Source organism: Saccostrea cucullata, unplaced genomic scaffold, assembly GCF_032062105.1.
Source record: "Saccostrea cucullata isolate Sc308-1 unplaced genomic scaffold, CSIRO_AGI_Scuc_v1 ctg25, whole genome shotgun sequence".
NCBI lineage: Eukaryota > Metazoa > Mollusca > Bivalvia > Ostreida > Ostreidae > Saccostrea > Saccostrea cuccullata.
In genome coordinates, this window is record NW_026937967.1 from 772238 (window position 1) to 799956 (window position 27719).

Consider the following 27719-nt stretch of genomic DNA (forward strand, 5'->3'; position numbering starts at 1 on the left):
ATACAAAATCTGGAAGATTCTAAACCTGCTATGATTGTCTGAAAAAATCATATATACTTATTCACATGTGTAAAAGATTGAATTTTTAATGTTAATGTACATATCTTTTGTTTGAAAAGGCTATAAAAAGAATTTAGTAAGTTGAATAACTTTGTATCCAATGGTGTATCTATTAATTTGTATATATTAATATAATTTTGCGAATAAACTCCAAAACGGCTACACCGGAGTTCATTACTTTCTCCTCTCTCAATAGAGCTTTTTTTGTTAATAAAATCTAACAGTATAGTCAAAATCAAACAAATCCTACGCATCTCCTCCCTCCTAATAACGGATAGAGTGAGAGAGAGAGAGTGGAGGGGGTGAGAAGGAGTGGGGGAGGGATACATGGGAGTTAGAAGGAGATGGGAAAGTAAGTGAGAAAAAGAAAGAGTGATGAGTATAAGAAGATAGAGAGAGGAACATTTATTAAGAAAGAATGGAGAGTGATCCATGAGACAAAGTGGGGAGTACGAGAGAGTGAGGAGAGAGAAAATGGAGAGAGGAGTTATTTAAATTGGTGGTGAGACAGCTAGGAGATAGAGAGAATGTGCAGTGTGAGACAGAAGTGATGAGAATAGTAAGAGAGCCAGATGGAATCTAGTGCAGAAATTGGGGAGAAGAAGGAGAGAATGTAGTAAGAGAAAAATTTAGTGAGAGAGAGAGAAAGAGAGAGACGGGGATAGGGAATGAGTAATTTAAGGTAATTGATTGTATTTTAGGAGCTTAATTGATAGCAATATATCTAACTTGGAATATGCAATGTAAACATGGTAACAATACAAATACAAATACAAATACTTTATTGGCACAAACACAATTACAATTATTGGCAAAGGCCCACTGAACAACATTAAATAATGTTTACATATTTTTTCAAGAATTGTCAAGTAATTGACTTCTAAGATCAAAACAGTCTCTGATAAATTTAACAGTAACTTTCAAGACTTTTTGTATATTACTGTTTATATATAATTGTAGCATATATTTCTCATTGCTAAGATTAATATTTTTCTTTGTTATGTTATAAATATTACTAAAGAATGCGTTTCTTAGCTTAGAGTAAGAATTACAGTGAAAAAGAAAATGTATCCTCAATCACACCAGTATTACAAACATTACAATATCTTTCATTTCTTGACGTGGAAATATATCTACCACTTTCTATCGCAAGTTTATGTGCGCTTAGTCTAATTTTACTAAGAGAGGATCTCTCAGATCTTTTTTTGAGTAAATCAACATAAGGACTTCTTTTTCCTGAGTATACTTTCTTGAAAAGATCAAGTTTTTCTGAACCAAAGATTTTTGATGTTTGCTCTTGAGTGCACTGATCAATGATTCTTTGTTTAATGTTTGGTAAAAGGTGTTGGATGGAACCTGTATATTTTGTAATGTTAGAGAATCCAAGATTATCAGAATAGAAAATAATTTCTTAGTCCAAGAATTACAGTTAATTGTGGATTGGTAAAGTTTAAAGGCCAAAGAATCAGAAGTTTTCAGGTGATTCCAATATTTGATACTTGAGAGGGAAATTTTGGACCAAAGTGGTAGTCTTTTAAGTTCTGCTAAACAACCAGCATTGGATGTTTTGCAGTGCACTCCAAGGATGTCTTTAATGAATTTTAAGTGAAAATTTTCAACATTTGAAATATCTTTGGATGAGAGATCCACTCCCCATATTTCACTACAATAGAGAAGAACTGGAAGTACAATAGCATCAAAGAGTTTTTCTAAAAGTTTACATGGGTTATCAAATCCAATAATTCTTTTCATTTTAAAACATGCTTTTCTGGCCTTTTCAATAAGCACAGCTGTTGCTAAATTAAACTTCCTATTACATTTCATCATAATACCTAAATAGCAGTATCTTGGTACAATTTGTATTGCATTACCATTAAAACTAAATTCATTTCCTTGAGGCTTGCCATTTGAGTTAAATATCATAACTTTAGATTTATCTACATTAACTTGAAGTTTCCAATTTGAGCAATAGTTACTGAGAATATCAAGACTGGTTTGTAAACCGCTTTTGCTTTCTGAGAAGATTACAATATCATCAGCATATAACAGACAATTTACATGAATATTGTTTACTTGTACAGGATCACAATTTCCATTTTTAAGTCATGGACAATACCATCAATAAAAACATTAAAAAGTGTGGGGCTTAAGACATCCCCTTGTTTGACACCACACTCAGAATTGAATACATCACTTAATCCATGAGAAAATTTGATTCTACTCATTGTATTACTTTACATTGAAAATAAAATATTGAACATTTTTTGGGAAATATTACATTCAAGAAGTTTATAAAATAAACCTAATCTCCATACAGTGTCAAATGCTTTTCTAAGATCAATAAAAGCAGCATAAACCTTTTTGTTTTTGTAGTGATCAATTATTGTTTTTATTGAGAATAAATGGTCTGATGTTCTACAATTTTCCTTGAAACCAATTTGGTTTTCACTTATCAGTGATGCAGAGTTTACAAATTCAAGTAGCCTAGTATGTATTATTCTGTTGAAAAGTTTTCCTAGATTTGAAGTAATTGATATACCTCGGTAGTTATTAGGATCAAGCCTATTACCCGACTTATACAGTAAAACTAAGTAGCTCTCATTCCAACTTTTTGGGAATATACCAGAATTAAGTATAAAGTTAAATAATTTTTCAAGAGGTTTCAGCATTACAGATCCCCCATTTTTTAACATTTCATTTGATATCATATCTATAGAAGAACTCTTTCCATTTTTCAGGGATTTAAGAGCATTCCTTATTTCAGCGACAGTAATTTCTGGTTCAAGGAAATGGTTATGATGTAGTTTTTCTTTCAAGACATGAAATTTATCTATTATACTTTTATGAAAATTATTGCGATTGTTGTCAGCTTTGTTAAGTTTTTTAAAAAACTGATAAAATTCCTCAGGGTGAACATCATGAGATGAAATTTGTCCAGTATTGATTTTATCTAATTTATTGAGTAATTTCCAGAATGACTTTGGATTTTTATTAATATTGTTGTTAATGTCATTACATATTGTGTTTCTGTAATTTTGCTCCTCAAATTTACATAATCTTCTGTATTTTGCCTTGCATGTATAGAACATTTTCCTATATTCTCCATTAAAAGGGTTCTTGTTTACAAGTTTTTCATAATTTTTTACTGTAATTCTCAGATCAGAACATGACTGTGAGAACCACGGTTTTTTCTTATTTTTACGAGTTTTATGCCTAGGTCCTCTCTTAATAAGTTTAGTCGATATTTTTGCACATTCAACAAGTATTGAGCTGAAGGCTTTTGAAATGGAATCACTATCAGAAAATTCATCCCTCAAAAATTCTGAAAATTTAATTTGGAATAGATTGCTGTGAATATTTTTAGTGTAGGATTCTATTGCATCATTATTCCACAAAAACTTTCCAGGAACTGGTTTTAAATTATTCGAGTTATTTGAGTTTGGTTCTGAACAGAAGCTGTCGAATATTGCACAACTAATTGGACAATGGTTTGATAGGGAAGTAAAATCTAGTACTTCAAAATAACCAATTGAATTTAGAAAGTCTTTTGATACAAGACAATAATCAACTAGACTGCAACCATTATAGGTTATACAGGTGGGTCGACCTGTTAGATCACCTGCTGTTCTACCGTTTAAGATTCGTAAACCTGATTCTTTACAAAGGTTCAGAAGATTTTTGCCACTATTGTTAATGTGCTTGTGGTCAAGATTATTTCTTGACAAAAGTTTATCTGGTTGATAAAGAACATCATCTGAATTAATACGTTCAGAATCAAATATAACAAAATCAGGTTGGGTATTGGTGTAGGCATTGAAGTCACCTTGAACTATTATGTCACCATTTCTACTATATTTTACTATGTCACTTAGTAAAACTGAATATATTTGTTCAATGTCATTCACATTGCCATTAGAATATTGGGGAGATATATAAACTACTGCAAGATAAATATCTCTTTGTAATCTAAAGAAACTTTGATCAAGTTTGATCCATAAAATATCTGGATGACTATTGTTAATTGGTATAATACCACTTATAATTGTAGGTTTTGCATAAATATGTATTCCACCGGAATATCGTCTTGCCTTTTTATGTTTTTTTCTAGAGCTTGAGTGAATTAAAATGTGATTGGGAAATGCACTGCCTTGATTTGTTTCACCTAACCAGGTTTCAACTAGGCTAGCTATGTGAAATTGTGACAACTGCTCTTGAAATAGAGGGTCTTGGATTTTTTCACTTGAAAGGCCCTCTATGTTCCACATACCCAACTTCAAAAAATTTGAATTATTTGCAACATGTTTGGAATATTTTTTCATGGTGTAATATTAGAGATAAAGGATACTGGATTACTCATTTTGAAATTATAGTACATATATATATATATATATATATATATATATATATATATAAAGATGATTTTATCGACATATAAGCATGTCTTCTAAGATTACGAATTTAAGAAATATTCGTATAATAGTAACCACATTATACTTATTAAGTAATACATCAGTAAAGTATACAATTATGTGGTCTAAGAATTACACTAAACAATAAAATGGATAAATGGTAGTATTAACTACATTAGTAACTGTAGATTGAAGCAAAGTCTAGTGCACATAGATCAGTTAGATGTCAAAGTTGAAAACCATATCTAAAAGCGTACTAAAAATTACAAATATAAAAGTATTAAATGAAACATCATTTCTGAAGCAGTATGATATCTTAGACAACATGATCAATGAAAGTTAATAATATAACAGTATTCTGATATAAAATAAACAGTTTCCCTAATAATGTAAGTATTAAAGATAATTTTACAGGCGCAGAGGACATATGATATGTCAACGATGGAATTGAGGGATTGACCAAGGTGGGTTCCAGGGATTCATTGGTGGGTAAAACCATGGCATAATGTTTGGTTGGCTGGGAGATGTGGGGCCACTCGCATGTGCGAACGTGTTCATTCGTCTGTTGAATTTGTTATATTTTGCGGTTCTTTCTCCCGAATTTGGGGCGGGCTTGTGTTGGTTATTCCCCCTCTCCCGTGTGATGTTTAGAGCAACTTTCAGGTGCTTCACAATGGCCGGTAGGCCTTTTTTGAAGTTTAAATGGATGTTGTCATGGAACATATCATCTGTGGGTTCAAATGGGTCCACCATTTTCACGCTGGGATAGAGACAAGTGGCAGTATGAATTTCATAGTTTGCCCCATCCACCATACTGTTTTCAATATCTTTTCTGTATAGTATTGGAAGCAGAAATATTTTCGAATTCCTCCATGATGATGTGCACAATTCTAAAAGGTGCTTAAAATCTTCTTTTTTCACATTGCCGTTAGCGAGATCCCTCGTTCCTATGTGAATCAACACTGATTTGGGGTTGAATTTGTGACTGTGCTTCTTGACGAAATCTGAACACAATTTTGCTCCTCCTCTTATGAATCGTATTACAGTCTTTCCTTCGGGTGTAAATCGTTTGGGTTGAATTTTTCTAAGTATAGAATCACTTAGGATGAGGATGTCACAGTCTGTAGTGCTGTTCATGGCCTCACCAGTTATAGGCAATTTTTTGTCTGATGTGTTGGACAGTGTTTTACCCTCAGGGGAAGGATTTACAGTCGAATGATCTGTAGGTTTATCATAGTTGGTTGGCTGCATTGGTTTTGGTTCTTGTTCATGTCGTGTTGGGCTTGTGTTTACCCTGGGAACAGAATGTTCACTGAGATGGTTTGCATTATAGTCAGAGGCAAGCCAAGATGTTTTTGACACTTCAAGCTGTTCAATGCGGTCTTGCAGGTTTGTGATCTGTGACTGAAGAGTTTCAATTGATACTGTTTGCCCTTCTTGTAACCCTATAATTTCTTTCAATTGATTATCCAGGACATTGGTCTTCACATGTAATGAATCAATAGCAGAGTTGCAGTGTTTGACTTTGGAGTCAATAGAGTCTAATTGTTCATGAAGCTTTTTCTTATGCGTGTTCAGATGGTCCACAAAAAAGTGACTGGGACAATTCTGGTATTCGCGAGATTTGGCCTTTGACCAAGTTCAGTTGAGAAAGTTTTTCAGCAAATGATTTGAGAGTGTTATCAATTACTGATAGCATGTTGTGGACTTCGTTGAATTTCATTTCTATAGTTTTACTATGCTGCTGTACTTTTTCTTTAGGTGTTATTTAAGAGCCTGACCTGATTTTTTGATTGGAGTGGATTGCGAGAAGTCTGTACCGATTGTTTCACTTTCAAATGCTGCTTTTAATTCAGTTTCTGAATTGTTCAATGTAGCTAGTTCATGTTCACTGTCAATGTATGTGTCACTCGCCGTCTTAGAAATGTCTTGTGTATTGGCTGTGTCGTGGCTCAGGGCTTTGTTAATCTGTTCTTTTACAAACATATCCAACTTTGAGAAATATGCATCATGGAAACTTGAGCATGTCGCTCCTTGTATATTGACACTCCCTGTATTATAAAAGCTGAATTTCACGAAGTTTTTGTCGTCATACTTGACTTTGACCACACGATTGTTGTTTATCAAGTTCGCCCTCGTTTCACCAAAGAACAGAATGATACTTTGTTTCCAAATATCGATATTTTCAACTTCAACTTTGAAGGTAATGTTATTTATCTTACCGTCACATTGCAAATGTATCTTTGCATCAGTATTGTCGTCGGAATTCACGACATTATCGATGTCGTCTCCTGTAAGACATTCGTCAAATTTTGACGGAAGTTTGTGGATGCGTGATGTTGCCATGACTGTTCAATGTTCAATTTGCAGCGTAATTATCCAGCATCCGATATCAAACTATACTTAAAACATGATCAACATAAAAAATGTTGTGTTTTCAAACGTAGATACCTGATGATTTAATTTTTACTCTCAGCAAAATTTTCTGAAGATGCTGCTTCGCCGGAAGCGGAAGTCAAACATCCTTGGAGTGCACTGCAAAACATCCAATGCTGGTTGTTTAGCAGAACTTAAAAGACTACCACTTTGGTCCAAAATTTCCCTCTCAAGTATCAAATATTGGAATCACCTGAAAACTTCTGATTCTTTGGCCTTTAAACTTTACCAATCCACAATTAACTGTAATTCTTGGACTAAGAAATTATTTTCTATTCTTGATAATCTTGGATTCTCTAACATTACAAAATATACAGGTTCCATCCAACACCTTTTACCAAACATTAAACAAAGAATCATAGATCAGTGCACTCAAGAGCAAACATCAAAAATCTTTGGTTCAGAAAAACTTGATCTTTTCAAGAAAGTATACTCAGGAAAAAGAAGTCCTTATGTTGATTTACTCAAAAAAAGATCTGAGAGATCCTCTCTTAGTAAAATTAGACTAAGCGCACATAAACTTGCAATAGAAAGTGGTAGATATATTTCCACATCAAGAAATGAAAGATATTGTAATGTTTGTAATACTGGTGTGATTGAGGATGAAATACATTTTCTTTTTCACTGTAATTCTTACTCTAAGCTAAGAAACGCATTCTTTAGTAATATTTATAACATAACAAAGAAAAATATTAATCTTAGCAAGGAGAAATATATGCTACAATTATGTATAAACAATAATATACAAAAAGTCTTGAAAGTTACTGTTAAATTTATCAGAGACTGTTTTGATCTTAGAAGTCAATTACTTGACAATTCTTGAAAAAATATGTAAACATTATTTAATGTTGTTCAGTGGGCCTTTGCCAATTATTGTAATTGTGTTTGTGCCAATAAAGTATTTGTATTTGTATTTGTATAAGAGAATAGATATACCATCACTGCAGTGCCCTCTTCCACGTAAAGATTTAACAGTGAGGAATATTTTTGGATTTAAAAACTGAAGTTGCTCCCCTTAATCATGTTAATTTCCGATGCATCACCAATTAATAAACCATGCATTTACAATGGGGGATCCATGCAGGAACCTGAAAAGGGGACCCGTTTGAGGTCGGGATAGGCCCCCCAGTTACACAAAAAAAACTGATTTTTTTTTGTTTATTTGGACACAAAAGAGGGAGGTGTTCCCTTTAGCTAGGCCCACAGGTGCTCGTGGACAGGATTATCCCTACCCCCCCCCCCTTAACCTTTCAATATTAAAAAATATATACATATACGTGAAACGACTGTGAATAGAAATTGCATATGATTGATATATTTATGTGATTTTAAAATAGAAACATATAGATTGAATTGTCAGAGATTAGAAATGAAGAAAAAAATCAGAATTTTTTTTTTTTGATATGGGTTAGGGATAATTAATCTTGTCCACGAGCACCTGTGGCTAGCCCCCCCCCCCCCCCACCCCCCATCTAAATCCGCAAGTGTTCGACTACGTGTCTGTATACCAAGCACTTGTTTAGGAAATAAGGACTTAAATTTTTAACCCATAATCTATTAATAAAACAAATATAGCTTTAAATAATATTATTATACTATGGGTAAAAAAAAATATTTCCGTGGTCTCAGATTCTGCACGCTGCACAAGGTTACCGGATTGGTATCGTCCATAACGTCTATTTTTCTCTTTTAGAATGATAAATGCCCGTATTTGAAAACAAAAGCCATGCGAGCCCAGCTAGGCTAACACTGGTCAGGTTAATATTGGACTATGCAGAGGTAATGACCAAATGTACACCTAAATAGACACGTTTTAACAAGGATTAAACAATTTAAGTAAGGCCATTTTACTTAACCCTGAGTAATTCAGTCATTAGATGTCAATTTAAGTAAGGCCATTTTACTTAACCCTGAGTTATTCAGTCATTAGATTTCGTACGGGTGAAATGACGGTGGTGCTGTGTGTGTCTACATCTGTACCAGTGTACATGTCATGTATGATGACTTATTATAGGCCTATGTCTTGATCATTCATTTTCCACTAAATCACTAAATGTACATTTTGAAGATAAATTCTGTTTATGATAGGGTAACGGTTTGCACCTTGGATATCGGCTGTTCAGTAGGTAGACCAAGAGAATAGTGTCAGATTCAGAAGTCCTGGGATCAATTCCTGGTTTAGCCATCATTTTCTCCTCGCTTGTTACATTTGGTGCTTTGTCAAGCTCCTGACGTGACATATTGAAGACTGCCCATGGAAGAGCCTTTTGTTGCCTTTGGGATTGAAGACCCTGTAAGAAGTGAGAAAGGGATGTATTGCCGGATGCAGCATTCTGCATGTGGTCAGGCAGGTTCGAATGCCAGTGGTCAGATACTTCTATGTCAACCAGTCTGTGGCCACCATCAGTCAATGATGATACTGCCACCTCTGCAGGCATTTAAATTTTAAGATAAAATTTAGTGCTTTACAGTTCCGTTGTTCAGGCATGGGCACCTCCTGGGCCCATGTGGTAATCATTTTAAGCACCTGACTGGGGATTCAGGGGGTCCCGGTTACAGATTATCTGTCTGGTCTTTTGCATTATTCTTCTCTCCTTTATAACAGGAAGATTATGAATCTGCATGTATGAAATTATCATTTCAAAAGACATTGGTGTAACTGAAAAGGTGTCAAATGACAGTTAAAACTTTATATTTTTTTCATTGCAGCATGGACTTATTATCACAAGATGAAAGAAAAGTGCAGGCAGTTGTTGAGGAAAACACAGAGGATGTTAATCCAAAAAGAGGACGTGGACGCCCCCGCAAGATGGACAAGCCTGAGAAAATCAAAGTACCTGGCAGAGGGCCTGGACGTCCTCCTAAAATTGACAGTCCAGAGAAGTTAGCTAATATAACAACCGAATCAGATGATGTATACAAAGAAGAGAAATCTGATGAAGGGGTTCAACAGAATGGCAGAGGTCGTGGACGTCCTCCAAAATGTAACACAGAAAGAAGGTGAAGTAAAATTAAAGTTTTAAGAGCATGAACATAGCTATTAAATGTTGAAATGTTAATTGAAAGCCCCCCCCCCCCCCCTCAAGTTTTTGTTGCATTAGAGTCAAATAGGAGTAATGTAGAAGTGCATGAATAAGACTTTGTACTTAAAGAAGTTTGAACCTTAATATATAATGCTCTTCATACATGTCATGTCACTTTTCTGTGATAAAAAAAAAAACAAGGTAGTAAATTTGTTTTTAATGGTGATGGATGATGACGCCATAAAATGTAAATAAAATATCTAAATAAAACCAGAGGGAAAACTCAAAAGTGCATACATGTATACAAGATAAATGTATATAAGATACATGTGTATCTGTAAAAAATGTAAAAATTGCAGTATGGGCCTGAAGTTGTTAGAGGAAGAAAAAGAAGAATCAACAGAAGAAATGGAGAGGGACTTAAAACTAAAGAAAGGTAGAGGACGTCCTCCAAAAAGGAACAGGGAGCCAGAAAAAATCAAAGTACCAGGCAGAGGGCATGGGCGCCCACCAAAATCTACAACATCAAATAGGTGTGTAATAATGAGATTTATGTAAAGTAAATGATCTTAATTTGTCTAATCAACTAAGATTCTGATATATGTACCTGTAAATAAAAATGGGAAGTCTGTATGCTTTAATTAAATTAAATTGGCAGTCTAAACATGACATCAGCAGCAAATGATTCAGAGGATGAAGTCATTCCAAGTAGCAGAAGTCCTTCTAACAGTCACTCACCAAGCAGGTCTGATACAGTTTATGTACATATAGAGAGAATGTGTGTAAATTCTTGGTTCAGTGAACATCGTTATAAGTCAACTTATTTCCTATGTAGCTTGTAACACAAGCTTTGATTGGTTACAGAGTCTGGTGTAAATTTCTGTGCACCCAACTTTTGTGTGTGTGTGTGGGGGGGGGGTAAATAAAACGTGACATCACAATGCATACTTTCTCTATGATAAAAGCCAAATAGCATGACATCATGATGCACTGTAGTATGTATTTATCTTATCGATAGACTGAGACACAGTTCATTAGACTCTGATGTTAAAAAGAATTTTTTATGGGTACATAGGAAATAAATTTGTTATCCAGTCCAATCAAGGGTGTACAGGGATTTCCCCGGGTTGTATTTCATACACCCTTCGGCCTCAGGGTGTATGAAATGAAACCCGGGGTAAATCCCCGTACTCCGTTGATTGAACCTGGATAACTAATATTATCCCACTGAGTGTGTGTACAGATATTTTTGAGAAGTGACATAATTGTCTATCCAAAGACTAAGAAATGTGTCCTTTATCATCATTCTCCTTTGAATAAAATTATATTTTATAGCATGTTATTGCCAACAATTAATAAACAAGAATCACCAGAGGAAGAGAAAGAAGAGGGGGAGATGAGCGTTAATCCAAAAAGAGGTAGAGGACGTCCCCCCAAAATGGACAAAAAGCCAGAAGTTATAAGAGTACCTGGCAGAGGGCGTGGCCGTCCCCCCAAATCTGCAAAGGATTCTTTGAACAGGTAACATAAAATTTTTGAATGTACAAATATAAAAACATATACAAAATACTTCCATGTACTTGTATACCATATAAGCAGAATTTTTAACATGGATTCAATTTTGGCATTATTAATATCAAGGATTCTGATTGCTAAAATTGGATATTGCTAACAATTTATTCTGTATTGGTTGTAATAGTTATCTTTCTTGATATTATATATCTGTTAAAATTACTTCTCGCTAAAAATAATAAACACCATTTTTTGGATAAATCACTCAATATCCGTCTTGCTAATGTTTTGTTCAATTAAACAAAGCAAGAATTTGGAGAATTGTTTACAGTTATTATTTATTAAGTTCTTTGAAAAAAATAAACATAACAATTAGAATTTTGTTGAGATGAAGTTTAAAATGTTATTGCAGCATAAATTTGTTATCACCAACGAAAAAGGATGTGAAAAAGGATGTGGAATTAGAAGAATTGGAGGAAGTGGATGAGGAGGACATTCAGATAAAAAGAAGTCGTGGACGTCCCCGAAAAACGGACAAGAAGCCAAAGAAGATAACAGTACACGGCAGGGGCAGAGGACGTCCCCCACAAACTGAAAAGTCAAATAGGTATAAGAAACCCCAAGTTGACAGGTCATTGACTAAAAGATGTGGTATAAAAAAGACCGAAAAGTAAATGCTAATTCTTACAAAAATTCGTTTTCTAATCTTTTATATTTTGATGCATGCTCTGCAATAAAAAGTTTTATTTCTGTGGAAGGAATAAAGAAAAAAGTGGGGCATCTGATGAGGTAGAACTGAAGGAATATGAGACAATTGAGGACTCTGAGGAGGAAAATCTGTCTCACAGGAAAAGGGGAAGGGGAAGACCTCGCTCAGTGGACAAAGTGTCACGCAGTCGAAGGAAAAGTCCATTAAATTCAGCAGCAAATAGCAAAGGTACTGTTTACATTTTATATTTTTCCCCATCACTTTTTTAAGACTGGGAATATTACTGATGTTACTTGTTGTACATTTAAACTTTCCCTTACAGGTTTAAAAACAACGTGAGTTAAAGCTAAATATGGGCTTTTCTGTGCAAATGAGCTAATAAAAATGCATAAATTGTATACCGTAAATCTGGAAATTTTTGCTGTAGATAAATTTTTAGCAAATTTGCGAGTGCATTGCATTCGCAAAAATATTTTTCTTAAAAATAAATCACAAATAAGAAAATGTAAACAAAGCAGTGGTCATTCGCAAAATTTTGAAACGTAAAAATTAATCAACAGCATTTTGATCCGAATTCGCAAAATAAAATCGATGTAAAAATTTCCAGATTTACGGTATTTCACAGAGAAAGTTCAAATTGATTTTCTAATACATACTTAGTACCCACAGTTAATGCAAGTGCACATTATGACATCATATTATGACGTCATAGTTCTTTCCCATTCAAGGTAATAAAACACATCAAAAAACAACGTCAGCGCAAGGGCATATCCTATTTCATTTAAAATAAATAATGTATAATATTAAGGAGAATATTCTTAAAATTAATAAAATTGCTGCACAAATCCTATGCTCTTCTTCAATTGATAAAAATTTTACTAAACTTACACTGGACTGTGCATTTTTACCCTGTTTCAATTAGAACTTACGAATAGTAACTAAACAATTGCAGTGTCGACATTTGTGCAGTAATATCTTAATTCCTTGGAATATTCTGCTTCTCTTTATACCTTAAGGTATGCCCTTGCGCCGAGGCAATTTTGTTGATGTTTCTTATAAACTTGTGTAGTAAAGGTCGATGAAGTCATAATATGACGTCATAATGTGTACTGGCAATCGCATATCGTGGGTACCAAGAATGTATTAGAAAACAAGTCTTCACATTTTCTTTGCGGTATGTATAGCAATTATGGGTCTTAATTAATTATTTTGCATAGAAACCGTCATACGTAGCCTTAACTCACTTGCAAACGAAAAATTCTTTTTGCATGATTGGTCTTTTCATGTACTAGATGTGCCATTAAGATTGTAAATTTTGAATTTTGGCCCTTCAGTTTTTCAAAGTTTTAAATGAATTGGTCCAAAAATCAAATTTTCCATTAGAAATTTATATGTAGATGTATCAAAAAAGTCTTGTATAAAGTGTAGATTGCTAACGTTCTGTAGAATCTGATGATGAGGACTCCAGTGACAGCTGGGACAGTGGATCTGAGGCAGAGGACAAAGAGGACACAGACTGGGATATCTCACAACAGAACTGTGTAAGAATTTGATAGAAAAAAAAATCTGTCCTAAAAATGTTGAAATTTTAAATAATAATCTGTCCTCACCTAGCTAGCAAGAAAATAAATGATATGTTGTAGATATCAGCTGTATGATTTGAACTTAAAGTATTATTTAGAGAACTCGACAGGTTCTGTATCGTAGATACAAATTTGGGGGCAGACGAGTGCGAAAGCACGAGTCTCCGCCCCCAAATTTGTATCTACGATACAGAACCTGTCGAGTTCTCTAAATGATTTGTGACACGATCAATCAAAAATAGCTCCGCCCACTTTATTACTTTGCAGCATCCACTGTAGATGAGGCCCTGACGGGGAGTACGCATCCGCAGTATATATATTTCCACGGAAAACGTAAAATTCGGTCAGATTTGTTTTGACAATTTAACGGGGTAGACGTAATCGAGTGATAGTCAGTCTTAATGGATGAATTGGAGGATTTAACCGTAATTGTTGTGATCTATTGTTATAATTGTAGATGGAGATTTATCATAATTTATTTCAGGGGTCTTAAAATCCCGGTTTAACTAGATTTACAAAAACAGGATTTACAGAAAATTCTTCGATGGACTTTGATGTCAGGGATTTTCATTTTCAAATTGAATTGCGACATTAAAAACGAAGTGAAACAGACGTGTGGCTGTCGTCAGCGAGAAGGATTTTTTCCGTGATAGCGAATTTTCCGTTTCGTGTGGATTGTTCAAAATTAGGTACAGAGGATGTTTTCCGTTATTGCGATTTTTTTTTTACTTTCGATCGAAATTACGTGTAGATTCTGTGTGGAATAAGTTTTTAGAAATTGATTGAGAAATTTTGACATTCTACATTCTCAGGAAAATACCGGGTATTTCTTAAAAATTAATTATAGGAAAACATCAGTATTTATTATGTGCACGTGCTAGCTTTGCTAAATTGAATCAGATTTATTTTTAGACCGTGCTGTATTTTAGATACAGAATAGTTGGCAAATACAATACTGTATACAGGGCTAATACAGAACGGAAAGTAGCTCCGCCCACCACAGTCCCGTTCTGTATTGCTAATACAGAACAGTAAACTTCAAAGAAAAACACCGCTATCGTGTCACAATGTAAATTCTGAAAACAGTGTGGTACTAGTGTGATACCCTGCCATGCACCACCACTCCTTCACCCTGAAATGAAAGGTTTACCTTTGTGTTATTATTTTTTTTTTTAATGGTTAAACACATTAAGAATTCTTGAAATTACAAAAGAAATATAGAATTTAAAAAAAAATGTCAGATAAGCAGCAATTCAAATTCAGAAATGTCAAATTAAAATAGACTACATGACCAAAGAATAACACAAAAATAGTTCAAGCTAATAAGAATAAACTATAATATGAAAAAATAAATCTGTTGTCAAGAAATGGACAGGCTTTTTTTGTCGTTCTTTCAAAAGTTGTAACAATTCAATTAAAAATAAAGTTTGAGTATTCAAACAGTTGGGTTTGAGCAAAGGTAATATTTTGGTGTAGAGGGGATCTTATTGTGATTGAATATCGTTATTAATGTTGAATTATTATCACACTATGAAAATTGTAATGAAATTAGGTTAAAACCCTCTTAATTCTTCAAAATATTTATTTAAAATAGATACAAGAACCAGTTAAAAAGGGCACTAGGAAGTCTCCAAGGAAGATGAAAAGAGGAAGGGGTAGACCCCATATAGTGAATAAAAGTCCTGCCAGTCCACAGAGAAGAGCAGTGAAGTCCAAAGTAGATAAACAAGGTACTGAAAATATGAATACATTGTAATAAGTTATGTTCACAATAGATAATTTATAAAGGACAATTATAAAAAGTTGAAGATCTTTAATGTTTCCAAAATCAATGTTATATGAGGGTTGATCCAAAAGTAATGTCACAGCTTTGATAAAATTGCTATAAATTGACGTAAAACAACAAAATTATACATCATGGAAGCTTTATTTATTTCAAATCAGACCTGAAAAATTCAAAGGAATATGATGTATACTTTCCAAAATATCGGATTTTAAACAATGAGTGTTTATGGTAGTCGCAGGACCTAAATACATGTATGATGTCATATGACGGATACGCGCCCTCATGTTTTTAATAGTTTCCTCTTTCATTTAAACATATTTGTGATTCGCAAACAATTTCATCAATTTCACTTTCTTTAAGAATTCTTGGTACCATTATACAATCACTCTTTTCATAATTTAGCCCTCTGTCAAATTTTTTTGAACAGTAGCATAAGACAAACTTGAAAATTCACATGTCACTCTATCTGACTGTCTTTTTTCACAGTGTCAGACACCACTGAACATTTCCATCCGATCTCCTATCTTTCGGTCTTCTTGTCCTCTGCTGATCATTTAATGACCCATCACCCGCCCAAAATTGCCAAAACTATCTATAAAGTTAACTTAATAAAGAAGTCTCTGTTACATTCTTTATTCTGTGAGTCTGATTAATTAACTTAATTGTCGCTAGTGATGATTCCCATATTTTGAAGAAAAAATGCATTACAACTCGTCAAGCTTTTTTTCTCATTTTGACAATCCCTTTGTTCAATTAAACAGAGTAAAGCAACAAAGTTTATGATCACAAATATCAATGCCGTCAATTAATTTTCAATTAAAGACTAGAAAATGACGTGAATAGTGTCTTTAAAAATATTGGGAGATTAGGTGCTTTTTTAGAATCTTTTTAATGTGTTTGTCTTTTTCATTCTAAGAAAAAATACACTTTAAAATGTGACATTCAGTTTTGAAGTGGCGACACCCCCTATGCTCTATGTTTTGAACATATATAAAATAAACTCAAATAAACCTCATTAAATGAAAATATCTATGTTAATTTGATTTGTATTTTGCATCTTTTGGTATATTGTACATGTATTTGATAATATGATGCCAAATATGAAAGATATGGACACTGTGACATTACTTTTGGATCAACCCTCGTATATACAGTCGAACCTCATTTTCTCAAACTCGATTGGACAGAGAAATATTTTGAGATATCTGAGGATAAGAGACATTGAGGGTAAAATACTTATTAAAGAATAAGTGATTGGGGACTTCTAAATCTTTTCAAGATATTCATTATATTTGAGATATCAGTTTTTGATTTATCAAAGTTTGACCATGTTTAACAGTAACTGCTCTTGATGACTTGTCTGTAGATTCCGACGTTGAGGACTGCATTGAGGACTCCAGTGATAGCTGGGACAGTGGATCTGAGGCAGAGGACAAAGAGGACACAGACTGGGATATCTCAGATGAGAATAACCTCAAAATAAAAGTAAGTCTCATAGGCATTATCTGAGACAGACTGAAGTCAAAATTTCAAATTAGTGAGAACTTTTGAAATAATTCAGAATTTATTCTTTTGTATTAAGTGAGTACATGTATTTAATTATCATACACATTTTCAGCTTTCAACTTGAGATATTCAAAATCTAAATTTGAAACTATAAAATTAAAGGAAAATACCACGATTACATTTTCAACACTGAACTATTGCCGAAGTGATTTTGTGTTATAAATAAAGGATTTTTTTAAAAATACAAATGAAAGTACATGTGTATAATGGCATGGGTGTCTGTCTATGTATCCATTTACTTGTGATAGCTAAAGCATATTACTCAATTTGTTTCATACTCTGTTGCAGTTATAAGAAAACATGTTTCAAAAAATAATAATTCAATTGTTAAATGTTTGTGTTAATAGAAACAAAAACCAATGAAAAGAGGCACTTGGAGCTCCCCTCGAGATGTAAACAAGCCTGGAAAAAGGAAGAGGTACACTTCTGCTTTCTCAAGTGATGAGGAGGAAGAGGAAGAAGTAGACCCTGATACAACCAATAAAACTACCAGTCTGTCTGTCAGTAAAAAGACGAGATTGGAAGACAAAGAGGGAGAATCAGAAAATGAAAGTACATCCCAGAAACCTCTCAAGAGAGGTCGTGGTAAGTCAACAACATTTCAGTTTTACCATAATTTGTAGTGATGATTTAATTTTGGCATTATTACAATGTAGCAAGGGTGCTGAGATTGTTAAAATTGAATATTTCTAAAAATTAATTGCCATTTTGTTGTCATAGCCTCTTGACTGATCATATAAAAATCACTAAAATCATTTCTAGCTATAAATAAACTACCATTTTCTAAGAACAAATGGCTAAATTTGCATCTTGATAGAATTTCTACTTTCTACTTATACATGTACTGTATTTCTTCTTTTTTTGAACTTTTTCTCGTAGTTTTAAAATATTTTTTTGAGAAATGAAAGATTGAGATACAGTGTATGTAAACCAGTGAATGTCTTTTAAATTGTTTAACAGGGATTCATTTCTGAAAAATACTTACAGGAAGACCACCTAAATTGCACAAAGATGGAGATGAAGACATAAATGATGAAGAATGTTTACAAGACAGGGATTCCAAAAATGAAGGACCATCCCCAAAATCTCTCAAGAGAGGTCGTGGTAAGTAAGAGGAAGATATTTAGTTTTGTTTATCTATTTATGAAATAATTATCATGCAATCATCAGCAAGACATGAAATTTTTATAAATAAATGTGTTTTGTTGCAGTTGTATTATGTAAAGAATGAGATTCTTAGACTTTTTAGCTCTTCTGAGCCAAAGGCTCAAAGAGCTAATGCTATGGCCATTTGTGCGGTGTGCATAAACTTTTTAGAATATGGGCCATAACTAAAGAACCCCTTGACCAATCAGTACCAAATTTGTCACAGGGTGTCCTTGGCCTAAGGGCTACCATTTTTATTAAATTAAGGGTTGGGACCCTTAAGGTAGGATTCTTCTCATATTTCTAATATTTAAAAATTAATGAAATTCACAGGATGAAAATCCACCATTCAGTCGAATGAATGGTAACTGAATGGCCACTGAATGGTCACTGAAAGGTCACTGAAAAGACCCTTTCCCGTGACCTTTCCGTGATCATTCAGTTACCATTCAGTCGACTGAATGGCACATACATTTCAGTGACCTTTCCGTGATCATTCAGTTGAATCATTTTATTGAATAATCGGCTTATTTTTTAACCTAAAAATTTTATTTCACTTTTTCTTGGTATAATAGCATTAAATGTATCTAATTCCGAATAAAAAAAAATAGGAAAAAATTAATACAAGAAAAAAAAATTGCTCCCATGCCCAGAATCGAACCCGGGTCTCCTGCGTAGGTATCCGCGACTTTATCAATTGCGCTATTACTTCTTACTGACAAATGAAGATTTAAAATCAATTAATTTATTGAAATCGATGGAACAATCAGTTCACCTGTTGTGTCGAGGAGCTGCGATGTGTATATATCTTGTATATCTTTTGTATATTCTATGTTAGTTGCGCGGATTTTTGGGACAGACTAATTAATTACACATCTCCTATCGGGATAATGACAATTATCAGAGACGGGCACCTGTTACTGTGTCAAAGATTTAAGATCGTTGTAAATTCTCTAGCTAGAAACTTAGTAGAATGAGCAATATCATTTAGAAAGCTAAAATCTCCTATATATTTTTTTTTCTACAAGAGGCATGTATAAACGATGTGTTTATTCTTCTAATTAAAAATTAATTTAAAATAATGTCTTTGTAAAACTAAATATCCTGCAGTTTTGACAATGACAAATTGATCAGTAATACTTGCGATCTTCCAGAAATGTTTTAAATAATATTAATTCTGTCTCATTGATCAGAACTATTTATTTCCATGAAAAAATACACGTATAAGCAGTATAGAATGTTATGCATTTGTTTAAATTTTGAATCGGTTATCGGATCATCATTTTTTATCACTTGAAGAATTTATTTTCTTAATGTAACTAGAAATATTCAATTAAAAATCATTTTGAATAAGTCTCACATATTTTATTTTGGGGATAGACAAATTAATTACACATCTCCTATAAGGATGATGACAGCTATCAGAGACGGGCACCTGTTCCTGTGTCAAAGATTTAAGATCATTGTAAATTCTCTATCTAAAACTTAGTAGAATGATTTTTTTAAAGCATATCATTAGAAAGCTAAAATCTCCTTTATATCTATTTTTTTTTTTACAAGAGGCATGTATAAAAGATTTATTTATTCTTGTAATTATCAATAATAATTACCTAGACATATTTTAAGGTACCCGAATTTGATCACGATAAGTAAAAAAAAAAAAACACAAGTAAGATTGAATAATAAATCTTTATTTAAAATATGGCTTCCTTGTTAAGATAAAATATCTGATTATAAAATAATACGCTAGTGAAAAAATTACTAAATTGCGATTTAAATATCACTGAAAGGTGGTGGAAAGGTCACTGAAAGACGGCAGAAAGGTCACTGAAAGTTGGCAGAAAGGTCACTAAAAGTCGACGGAAAGGTTACTAAAAGTTGACGTAAAGGTCACTGAAAGTTGACAGAAAGGTCACTGAAAGTTGATGGAAAGGTCACTGAAAGTTGATGGAAAGGCCACTGAAAGTTGACTGAAATGTGTCCGCTGAATGGTGACTGAAAGGTATCTGAAATGTGACTGAAAGGCAACTGAAAGGTCACTGAAATGTATGTGCCATTCAGTGGCTGAATGGCCACTGAAAAGTTACTGAAAGCCGCCTTTCAGTTTTAACTGAAAGGTCTTGTTTCTTCCTGTGATTTTCACAGAATTAAGAAGACAATACCAGTAAGTGATATTATCAATGAAATTAAATTTGACCGTTTTATATTAAAGACAAGGTCAGGTCAAGGTCATTATCTTTTTCCTTGACAATAAGAATAAAAAATAACTGTTGCCAATCATGTGATACCTACTTCTATTTCAAAAGTTTAATGATTGTTCTTTTTGCATAAAAACATATTACTATATCGGGTATATAGCATGATATTACCAAAGGTTCATTCTCTATAAGGCCATTTTCCGGCCTACGATAAAATTGCTTTAAAATGTGATTTTATATAACTATAATCATTTTAGTTTATGATTTTGATTTTTGTTTTCCAACATTTATCATCTAGGTCACGTGATTTAGGGATAAAAAATGGCTGTCAGTTACAGAAAAATTGAGGGTGCGTCTATTTAAATCAAGTTTCGATGCATGTTTCTCAATGTAAATAATCAAAAATTGTTTATTTATGTCGGAAATACATCAGACCTAAGTAATAAATTCGAAGACTTTTTTAAATTTAAGGTTCAAGATATTTTTATGACAAGAATTCCGATGCATCCAAATTTTGGATATTTTGAACGATAATCTTTACGAAATTCACACTGTGTGGTGCTGAAAAAAGTTTGATTTGCAATTTTTTTGAAAAATATTATATCATATATAATTATTTTGTAATTGTATATCATTTCTATAGATGTGGTACTTATTTTTAGCATAAAATAACCATGTTAGAAATGGGGTTTTTAAGTTTCTATTGAACTCTAAAAGTTATGTATCAAATGTTGAAAGCACTGAATGGATTTTGATTGCGATTAAATAAAACTGAAGTTGTAATTCAGAAAAAAATTTAACTTTTGCAAAAAATAAGAATTAACAGCATAAGAATATCAATGCAAGTACAAGTTGACTATCCATATACATGTAAATAGTCAATTTATTTAACTCAGAGTGGTTGCATTAAAACATATATCTCTAAGTAATATGAAATAGCGTCGTAAAATGGCTTTGCTTTTATTTAATTTCACGTGTTCCACGATATATTCAATTAAAAATGCCATCTAAACTGTATGTATTTACATGTACAAAAGTTGAGACCCCCCCCTCGTGTCTTATGGCACAACATAAAATGATGGAGCAGAATTTTAGCAGTTCCTTCAACTACAGTATGCATATCAGATTCTGAAGTTATTCGTATAAACTAGTATCTGAATTAAGAGTTCTACAACATCCCAGGTACAAAATGGACCTTAAGGGTTTGATGCTCCTTTCGCACTCTTGAAACCTGTAGATTAAATTCAGTCTCTTTCCCAGTGCAGCGTCAAAAACTTGTTGAACACGGATAGTTACAGTTCCCTGCCTAAGTCTTTAATAGCTTTTAAAGTAAATGCCATCAGTCTTTTGGATATTATCTTTTTTTGTTAAAAAAAAAAAAAAAAAAAAAAAGGTCCTGTCCCGCGTTGGACGTTGGTTAGTAATGCAATTATGCATAATTACTTGACCTTAAGTGGATGATCTCTTTATCTGGTTGAAAAATCCTTAAATAGGGTAAAGCAACATTCATTATCAATGACATATTACATTTATGAATCCCTCTCCTCTCTACCAGTTTATTTTCTAAGACAGCTTATATCGATGCTATCAAAGAAGTGTGATGAATAGATTGAGTCCTTTCAATATTAAGACCTATTTAACAAATTATGGATCACATGAAACTCGTACGGAAGGGTCCATATAAAAATTATGTGTGTACCCATACGAAAAGTGTCTATAACACAAATAATAAATGCATGTTACCGCTTCAACAAAGATTGCTTTCATCATTTCTAGAACATATACAGTACTCAATAAGGAAATACAAAGAATATATGGAATACTCATAACGAAATTCAAGGAAGTAGCAAATATAGATGTACTAAACTATCATCATAAATATAAAAAATAACTCATATTCACATCAAATATTCTATAAAATGTTTTTATTTCTTAATTTTTTTTTCAGACATTTCAAAGAAACGTCTCCACTTGGAATTTCATGACATCCAGTCTTAACAGTCCTTTGATTTTTAGATTTTTAAGTAAGAAGTTCACATTTTTTTGTAAATATGCATGGATGATATTAATCTTAGTAAATCAACAGAAAATTGTACTCTAACCAAAAGTTTATAAAAAGAAATAATCTACATTAGCTGATATCCTTCATTGTCAGTAGTTGGCTTTTTTCTGCAAATATCGTAAAAATGAAGTGAAAAGTTTTTATTTAGATGTCATAAACACCTTTAACCAAATTCATAATTTGGTAGTTACTTTTTATATTTATAAGAAATTTACATGCAAATTTTGGTGTTGGTTAAAGGTGGTTAAGACATGCGTAGGAGTTATCTAACACAGCCACCCTCTTGAGTTTTCCCATTACTCTAATGCTTATACGGACCGATAGTACCTTACTTTATGACTCCATATCATTAAAAATACTAAAGTATCATTAACCAACCAATATTTATTATTAAATTGGAACATAAGCCTAGTGATTCATGCAATCTTTCAAGGAAAAAAATACTCTCTGAAAATTTGAAGTCATTGTAGGCCGCAAAACGGCCTTATAGAGAATGATCCAAATTTACACAAATAAATTAACTTAACTGGATATTGGCTAATCCGAATTTTCTCTGTTTTTCTTAATTTTTTAGGATATATTAGTTATTTTCATATGCTTCCTATATTTAACTTTTTCTTATTTTCACATATAATAAAGTAGTCTCATAAATTTACAAAATGATACAAAAACAAAAAGTTTTGATCGTTTACTAAGAGAGAAAAAATACTTTTTATGGATTTTTGGCTCAAATCTGCACTTTGATAGGAAGCGTTTAAAAGCTGATAAAGTTCTAGTTTTTTTAGAAAAATCATATTTATTTGATATATTTTGAAAGTTTAGTCCCTCATTATTAATCTAACTTACATTTGAAAATTTCTCCAAGACTTCGATTGTGTAAAAATTATAACTAAATTCATTGTTCTATTATAATTTTGAGAGGCAGAAAAGAAGATATTTTCATACGCCACTATAGTCCCTGCTAGTTTTCAAATACAGTTTACCATTTCTATTTAAAGTGGTACAATTGTGATGAGGAAAGAAAAATATGATCTTTTAATTTCCTTACACCTCAATATATAATACATATAAGCAAATATACTTGAGTGTTTCATCTAGTCAGAAACCAGAGAAGAATCCTATCTTAAACAAGGGGAGATAATCAGGAAAACAAAACCAAAAGTTCTGGTTGCTAAAAAATCTTCATCTCCATAACCACCAGGCAGATTTTCACCAAACTTACAGACAAGGATCAGGATATGTCGAAGATTAAAATTTGCACGGGGAATTACCCTGGGGCAAAGGGCGTGGTCTCAAGGTCACTTCAGAGTTGATCTAAATTTACAGTTAATAAAAACGTGTATATTTTGCTTACTATAAGGACTAGGATCATCAAATTTTGTAAGTTGATGCATCTTATGACTTCACATCATGTTAGCTCAAAAGTAGGTGACGGTGACCTACTTTTTAAATTTTGCGGGAATTTGTTTTCAAATTGATTTGAAGGCATATTTTGGACACTTTAAGGCCTATGATCATCAAACTTTGTCAGTTGATGCATCTTGGGTCCTCAAACAATGTCAACTTAAAAGTAGGTCACCGTGACCTACTTTTTGAACTTTATGACTTATCTTTTTAAAAACATTAAATCCCATCATTTCAGAAACTGGGAGTTTAGAATCATCAAATCTTGTACTTTGATGCATCTTGGGACCTTACAACATATTTATGAAAAAGTAGTTCACTGTGACCTACTTTTTGAATTTTGCCGACATTTGTTTTCAAATTGTTTAAAACGCATATTTTGATTACCTTCAGACGTAGGATCATCAAACTTGGTCATTTGATGCATCTTGGATCTTGGAAAAATGTCGACCAAAATGTAGGTCACGGTGACCTACTTTCGACATTTTATGGCTATATTTAAGTATCTTATGTATTTTTTGGCTTAGAATCATCAAACTTTGTGAGTCAATGCATACTTAGTTTTCGGAGAGTGGCGACCAAAAAATAGGTCACGGTGACCTACTTTTGACATTTTATGGCTTTATTTAAGTTTCTCCGGTACTTATTGGCTTAGAATCATCAAACTTTGTGAGTTGATGCATCTTGGGTTTTCGGAGAGTGACGATCAAAAAGTAGGTCATGGTGACCTACTTTTGACATTTTGTGGCTATAATTAAGTATCTCTGGTACTTATTAACCTAAAATCATCAAACTTTGTCAGTTGATGCATCTTGGGTTTTCGGAGATTGTCGACCAAAAAATAGGTCACAGTGACCTACTTTTGATATTTTATGGCTATATTTAGGTATCTCAGGCATTTATTGGCTAAGAATCATCAAAATTTGTCAGTTGAGGCATCTTGGGTTTTCGGAGAATGTCGACCAAAAAGTAGGTCACGGTGACCTACTTTTGAATATCTCAGGTACATATGAGGTTAGAATCATTAAACTTTGTCAGTCTAGGCACCTTGGGTGTTCGGAGAACGTCGACCAAAAAGTAGGTCACTGTAACCTACTTTTGACATTTTATGGCTATATTTAATTATATCTGGTACTTATTGGCTTGGAATCATCAAACTTTGTCAGTTGAGGCATATTAGGGTTTCATTGAATGTCCAACAAGAAGTAGGTCACGGTGACCTACTTTTGCATATCTCAAGTACTTATTTAATTAGAATCATCAGTCTTTGTCAATTAATGTATCTTGAGTCCTCAGAAAATTTCAATCAAAAGGTAGGTCACTGTGACGTACTTATGGTATTTTATAATTATATTATAATATATTCAATCTAACTGGCTAAATATTATCAAACTTTGTAAGTTGATGCATTTTGGGTCTTATGATACTAATAGAGTTGGAGGCTTCTAATAGAAGTGATAGATTGTACAATTTATCAGAAGAGCGATTCAAGGCCCTTGGGCCTCTTGTATTTCTGAATAATCATGGTTTCGCAGGAAGACCTCCTAAATTAAACAGAAAGACAGAAAGTGGGGGAGATGAAAACATAGAGGTGAAAGAAAGGATGAATTCAAAGGAAGGAGAGAATTCAAAAGATGCAGAGTCAGAAAATGGAGGACCATCCCCAAAATCTCCCAAGAAAGGTCGTGGTAAGTCAGAAAATGTGTTTAGTTTTGTATTCATTCATCATGTTTACCAGAACATTCAAATGAACAATAAGTCTTTTGATGACTGGATAGTCTTTGCTATTTTAAGATTTTCATATGCAATTTTTTTCTTTCATGAGCAAATTTCAACAAAACAAAATAAAACTATTGAAATAACATTTTCTCTACTTCACAACATGTGCCTGAATGAATTCAAAACAGGGCAAAAATTATTTGCATGTGTGAAATGACCCAGAAAAAAGTAAAGAAAAGTAAAGAACACCATGCACAGAGTGATTTGTAGATCATGTACATGTGTACAATATGAATTGAAAATTCATATGTCAGATTTCTTGAGTGGATCTTATAGGCAACTTATTGACCTGTAAGCCTCGTAAATTAATAAGGTGTTGTGGAGCATAGATAAAGATGTTTAGGCAAGTGTTAGTTTTTCAATGTTTTGTTAATTGGGGGATTCATTATTTATAATACATGTAATTGCATGGTTTTTACAGGAAGACCTGCCAAAATACAAAGACAGACAGATCTGACAGAAAGAGGGAAAGATGAAAAAAGTGAGATGGAAGGAAAGATGAATTCAGAGGATGGAGAGAGATCAATAGACAGGGATTCAGAAAATGGAGCACTGTCTCCAAAATCTCAGAAAAGAGGTCGAGGTAGGGCAGAAAACATGCTTTGTTTTGTATTTGAAAATTGATTATGCCTTCAGAAGAACATATGGTCTTTATGTATTTTCAGTGTTGTGATTAGTTGAAAACTGCTTTCCTTTTGAATAATGTAAATACTGAGTGCATCATTATGTCACCTTTTTTTTTTGACAGGAAGACCTCCTAAAGTGAAATGACAGAATTGATTAAACAGAAAAAAGGAGAAATCATGGAAGAGGAAGAAAAAAAAATGAATTCTGTTCGAGAATGAAATGAAGTCAGTGATGATTCTCAGTATACACAGATACATTATATGCAAATGCCCCAGGCAGCACAAAGTAGAAAACTTATCACATCTTCTACTTTAGAATACATACATTTAGCTTAGTAATACTAAATTTGTTGAATCATATCAAAATTGTCAGCTGGGCTTCCTCCTGTAAAACAGAGCTTTAAAAGTATACCAGGGTTAGTGAACATTTTTGGGAAATTTTACATGTAAAATGTACATGTGTAATGCAAGTCTATAAGAGTCTATCTAAAATTCTGTGTAAAAAATGACAAATAATTACAACGGAATCATTTCTATGACTCTTATTCAAAATTAAAGAAAGCAAGTTAAAATTCTTTATTTTTTGTTTATTATGTCTTTTAATCATGTTTTTAAAAATATATTTTATTCATTTATTTTTCTTTGTGTTTGTTTGATTGAATTGAAAACCAAGGCTTGCTTTGTTTTGCATGTTTTTAGTTTGCAAAGATAATTTACTGATACATGTATATTGCGAATTTGTTTCATTTGTTGTTTTGGTTTTTGCGCGGTTACTATAAATGTAATGCTGAAAACATATGGTCATGGGTATTTTCACTCTTTTGAGAGCTTACCTATTTGTACAATTTAAAACTTATTGAGTTTTCCCTAGCCCCCAACCATTGAGGGGGAGGGGGAGTGTAGATTGTTTAAAATTGATATTACATGCCCCTGTCTTGTTCATCACTATTATTAAAGTGTTCATAATAAATCTAGTCAATTAGAATATTTAGTCCTCTTCACTATTTTATTTCCTTAACCAAAAAATAATTTGTACTCTGCTTTATAAATTTATTAAAGTGAACATGTAGATACATGTTGTTATAACTTGTTGTCAAATCAAGGTTAGTTTGATCTGTACATTGTACATATAGAGGCCAAATCAGGTCATTTTTATGTGTTGTCTGATGCATTTCTTTGCATTGTTTATTTTTTTGTAGTGCCATTTTTATTAAATTTGATTGTTTTTATGATGCATACATATGTACATTCATTTTTAGTAGGTTGTTGAAACTTTTTTTTTTTCTGCTTATGATTTTTGTACCACAAGATGTATTCTCTAGTTTGCATAATAAATGTTTTATAAGAGATCATGTTTAAGTCTGAATACTGTAGAATGATGTAATTATAAAAGTTTATGTAGTAAGTTTCTGATACTTGG

At 32.8% G+C, this 27719-nt stretch overlaps 2 protein-coding genes and 1 pseudogene across 2 annotated transcripts; 2 read left to right on the plus strand and 1 right to left on the minus strand.

Moving 5' to 3' along the window:
* Positions 1-882: 882 nt before the first annotated feature.
* LOC134249196 (uncharacterized) lies at positions 883-2158 on the minus strand (annotated as a pseudogene).
* A 7457-nt stretch (positions 2159-9615) lies between these two features.
* Positions 9616-11453, plus strand: LOC134249180 (uncharacterized). Its single transcript, XM_062731555.1, has 4 exons — positions 9616-9905; positions 10288-10461; positions 10587-10673; positions 11264-11453. Exons 1-4 carry the CDS (start codon positions 9616-9618, stop codon positions 11451-11453), a joined length of 741 nt encoding a protein of 246 aa, XP_062587539.1.
* Positions 11454-11890: 437 nt separating this feature from the next.
* Positions 11891-27439, plus strand: LOC134249164 (transcriptional regulator ATRX homolog). Its single transcript, XM_062731539.1, has 8 exons — positions 11891-12047; positions 12199-12377; positions 16885-17003; positions 17432-17669; positions 18072-18188; positions 25430-25582; positions 26095-26256; positions 26422-27439. The coding sequence occupies exons 4-8, from the start codon at positions 17444-17446 to the stop codon at positions 26442-26444; spliced, it is 681 nt and encodes a 226-aa protein (XP_062587523.1). The 5' UTR covers positions 11891-12047; positions 12199-12377; positions 16885-17003; positions 17432-17443; the 3' UTR covers positions 26445-27439.
* The last annotated feature ends 280 nt before the right edge of the window (positions 27440-27719 follow it).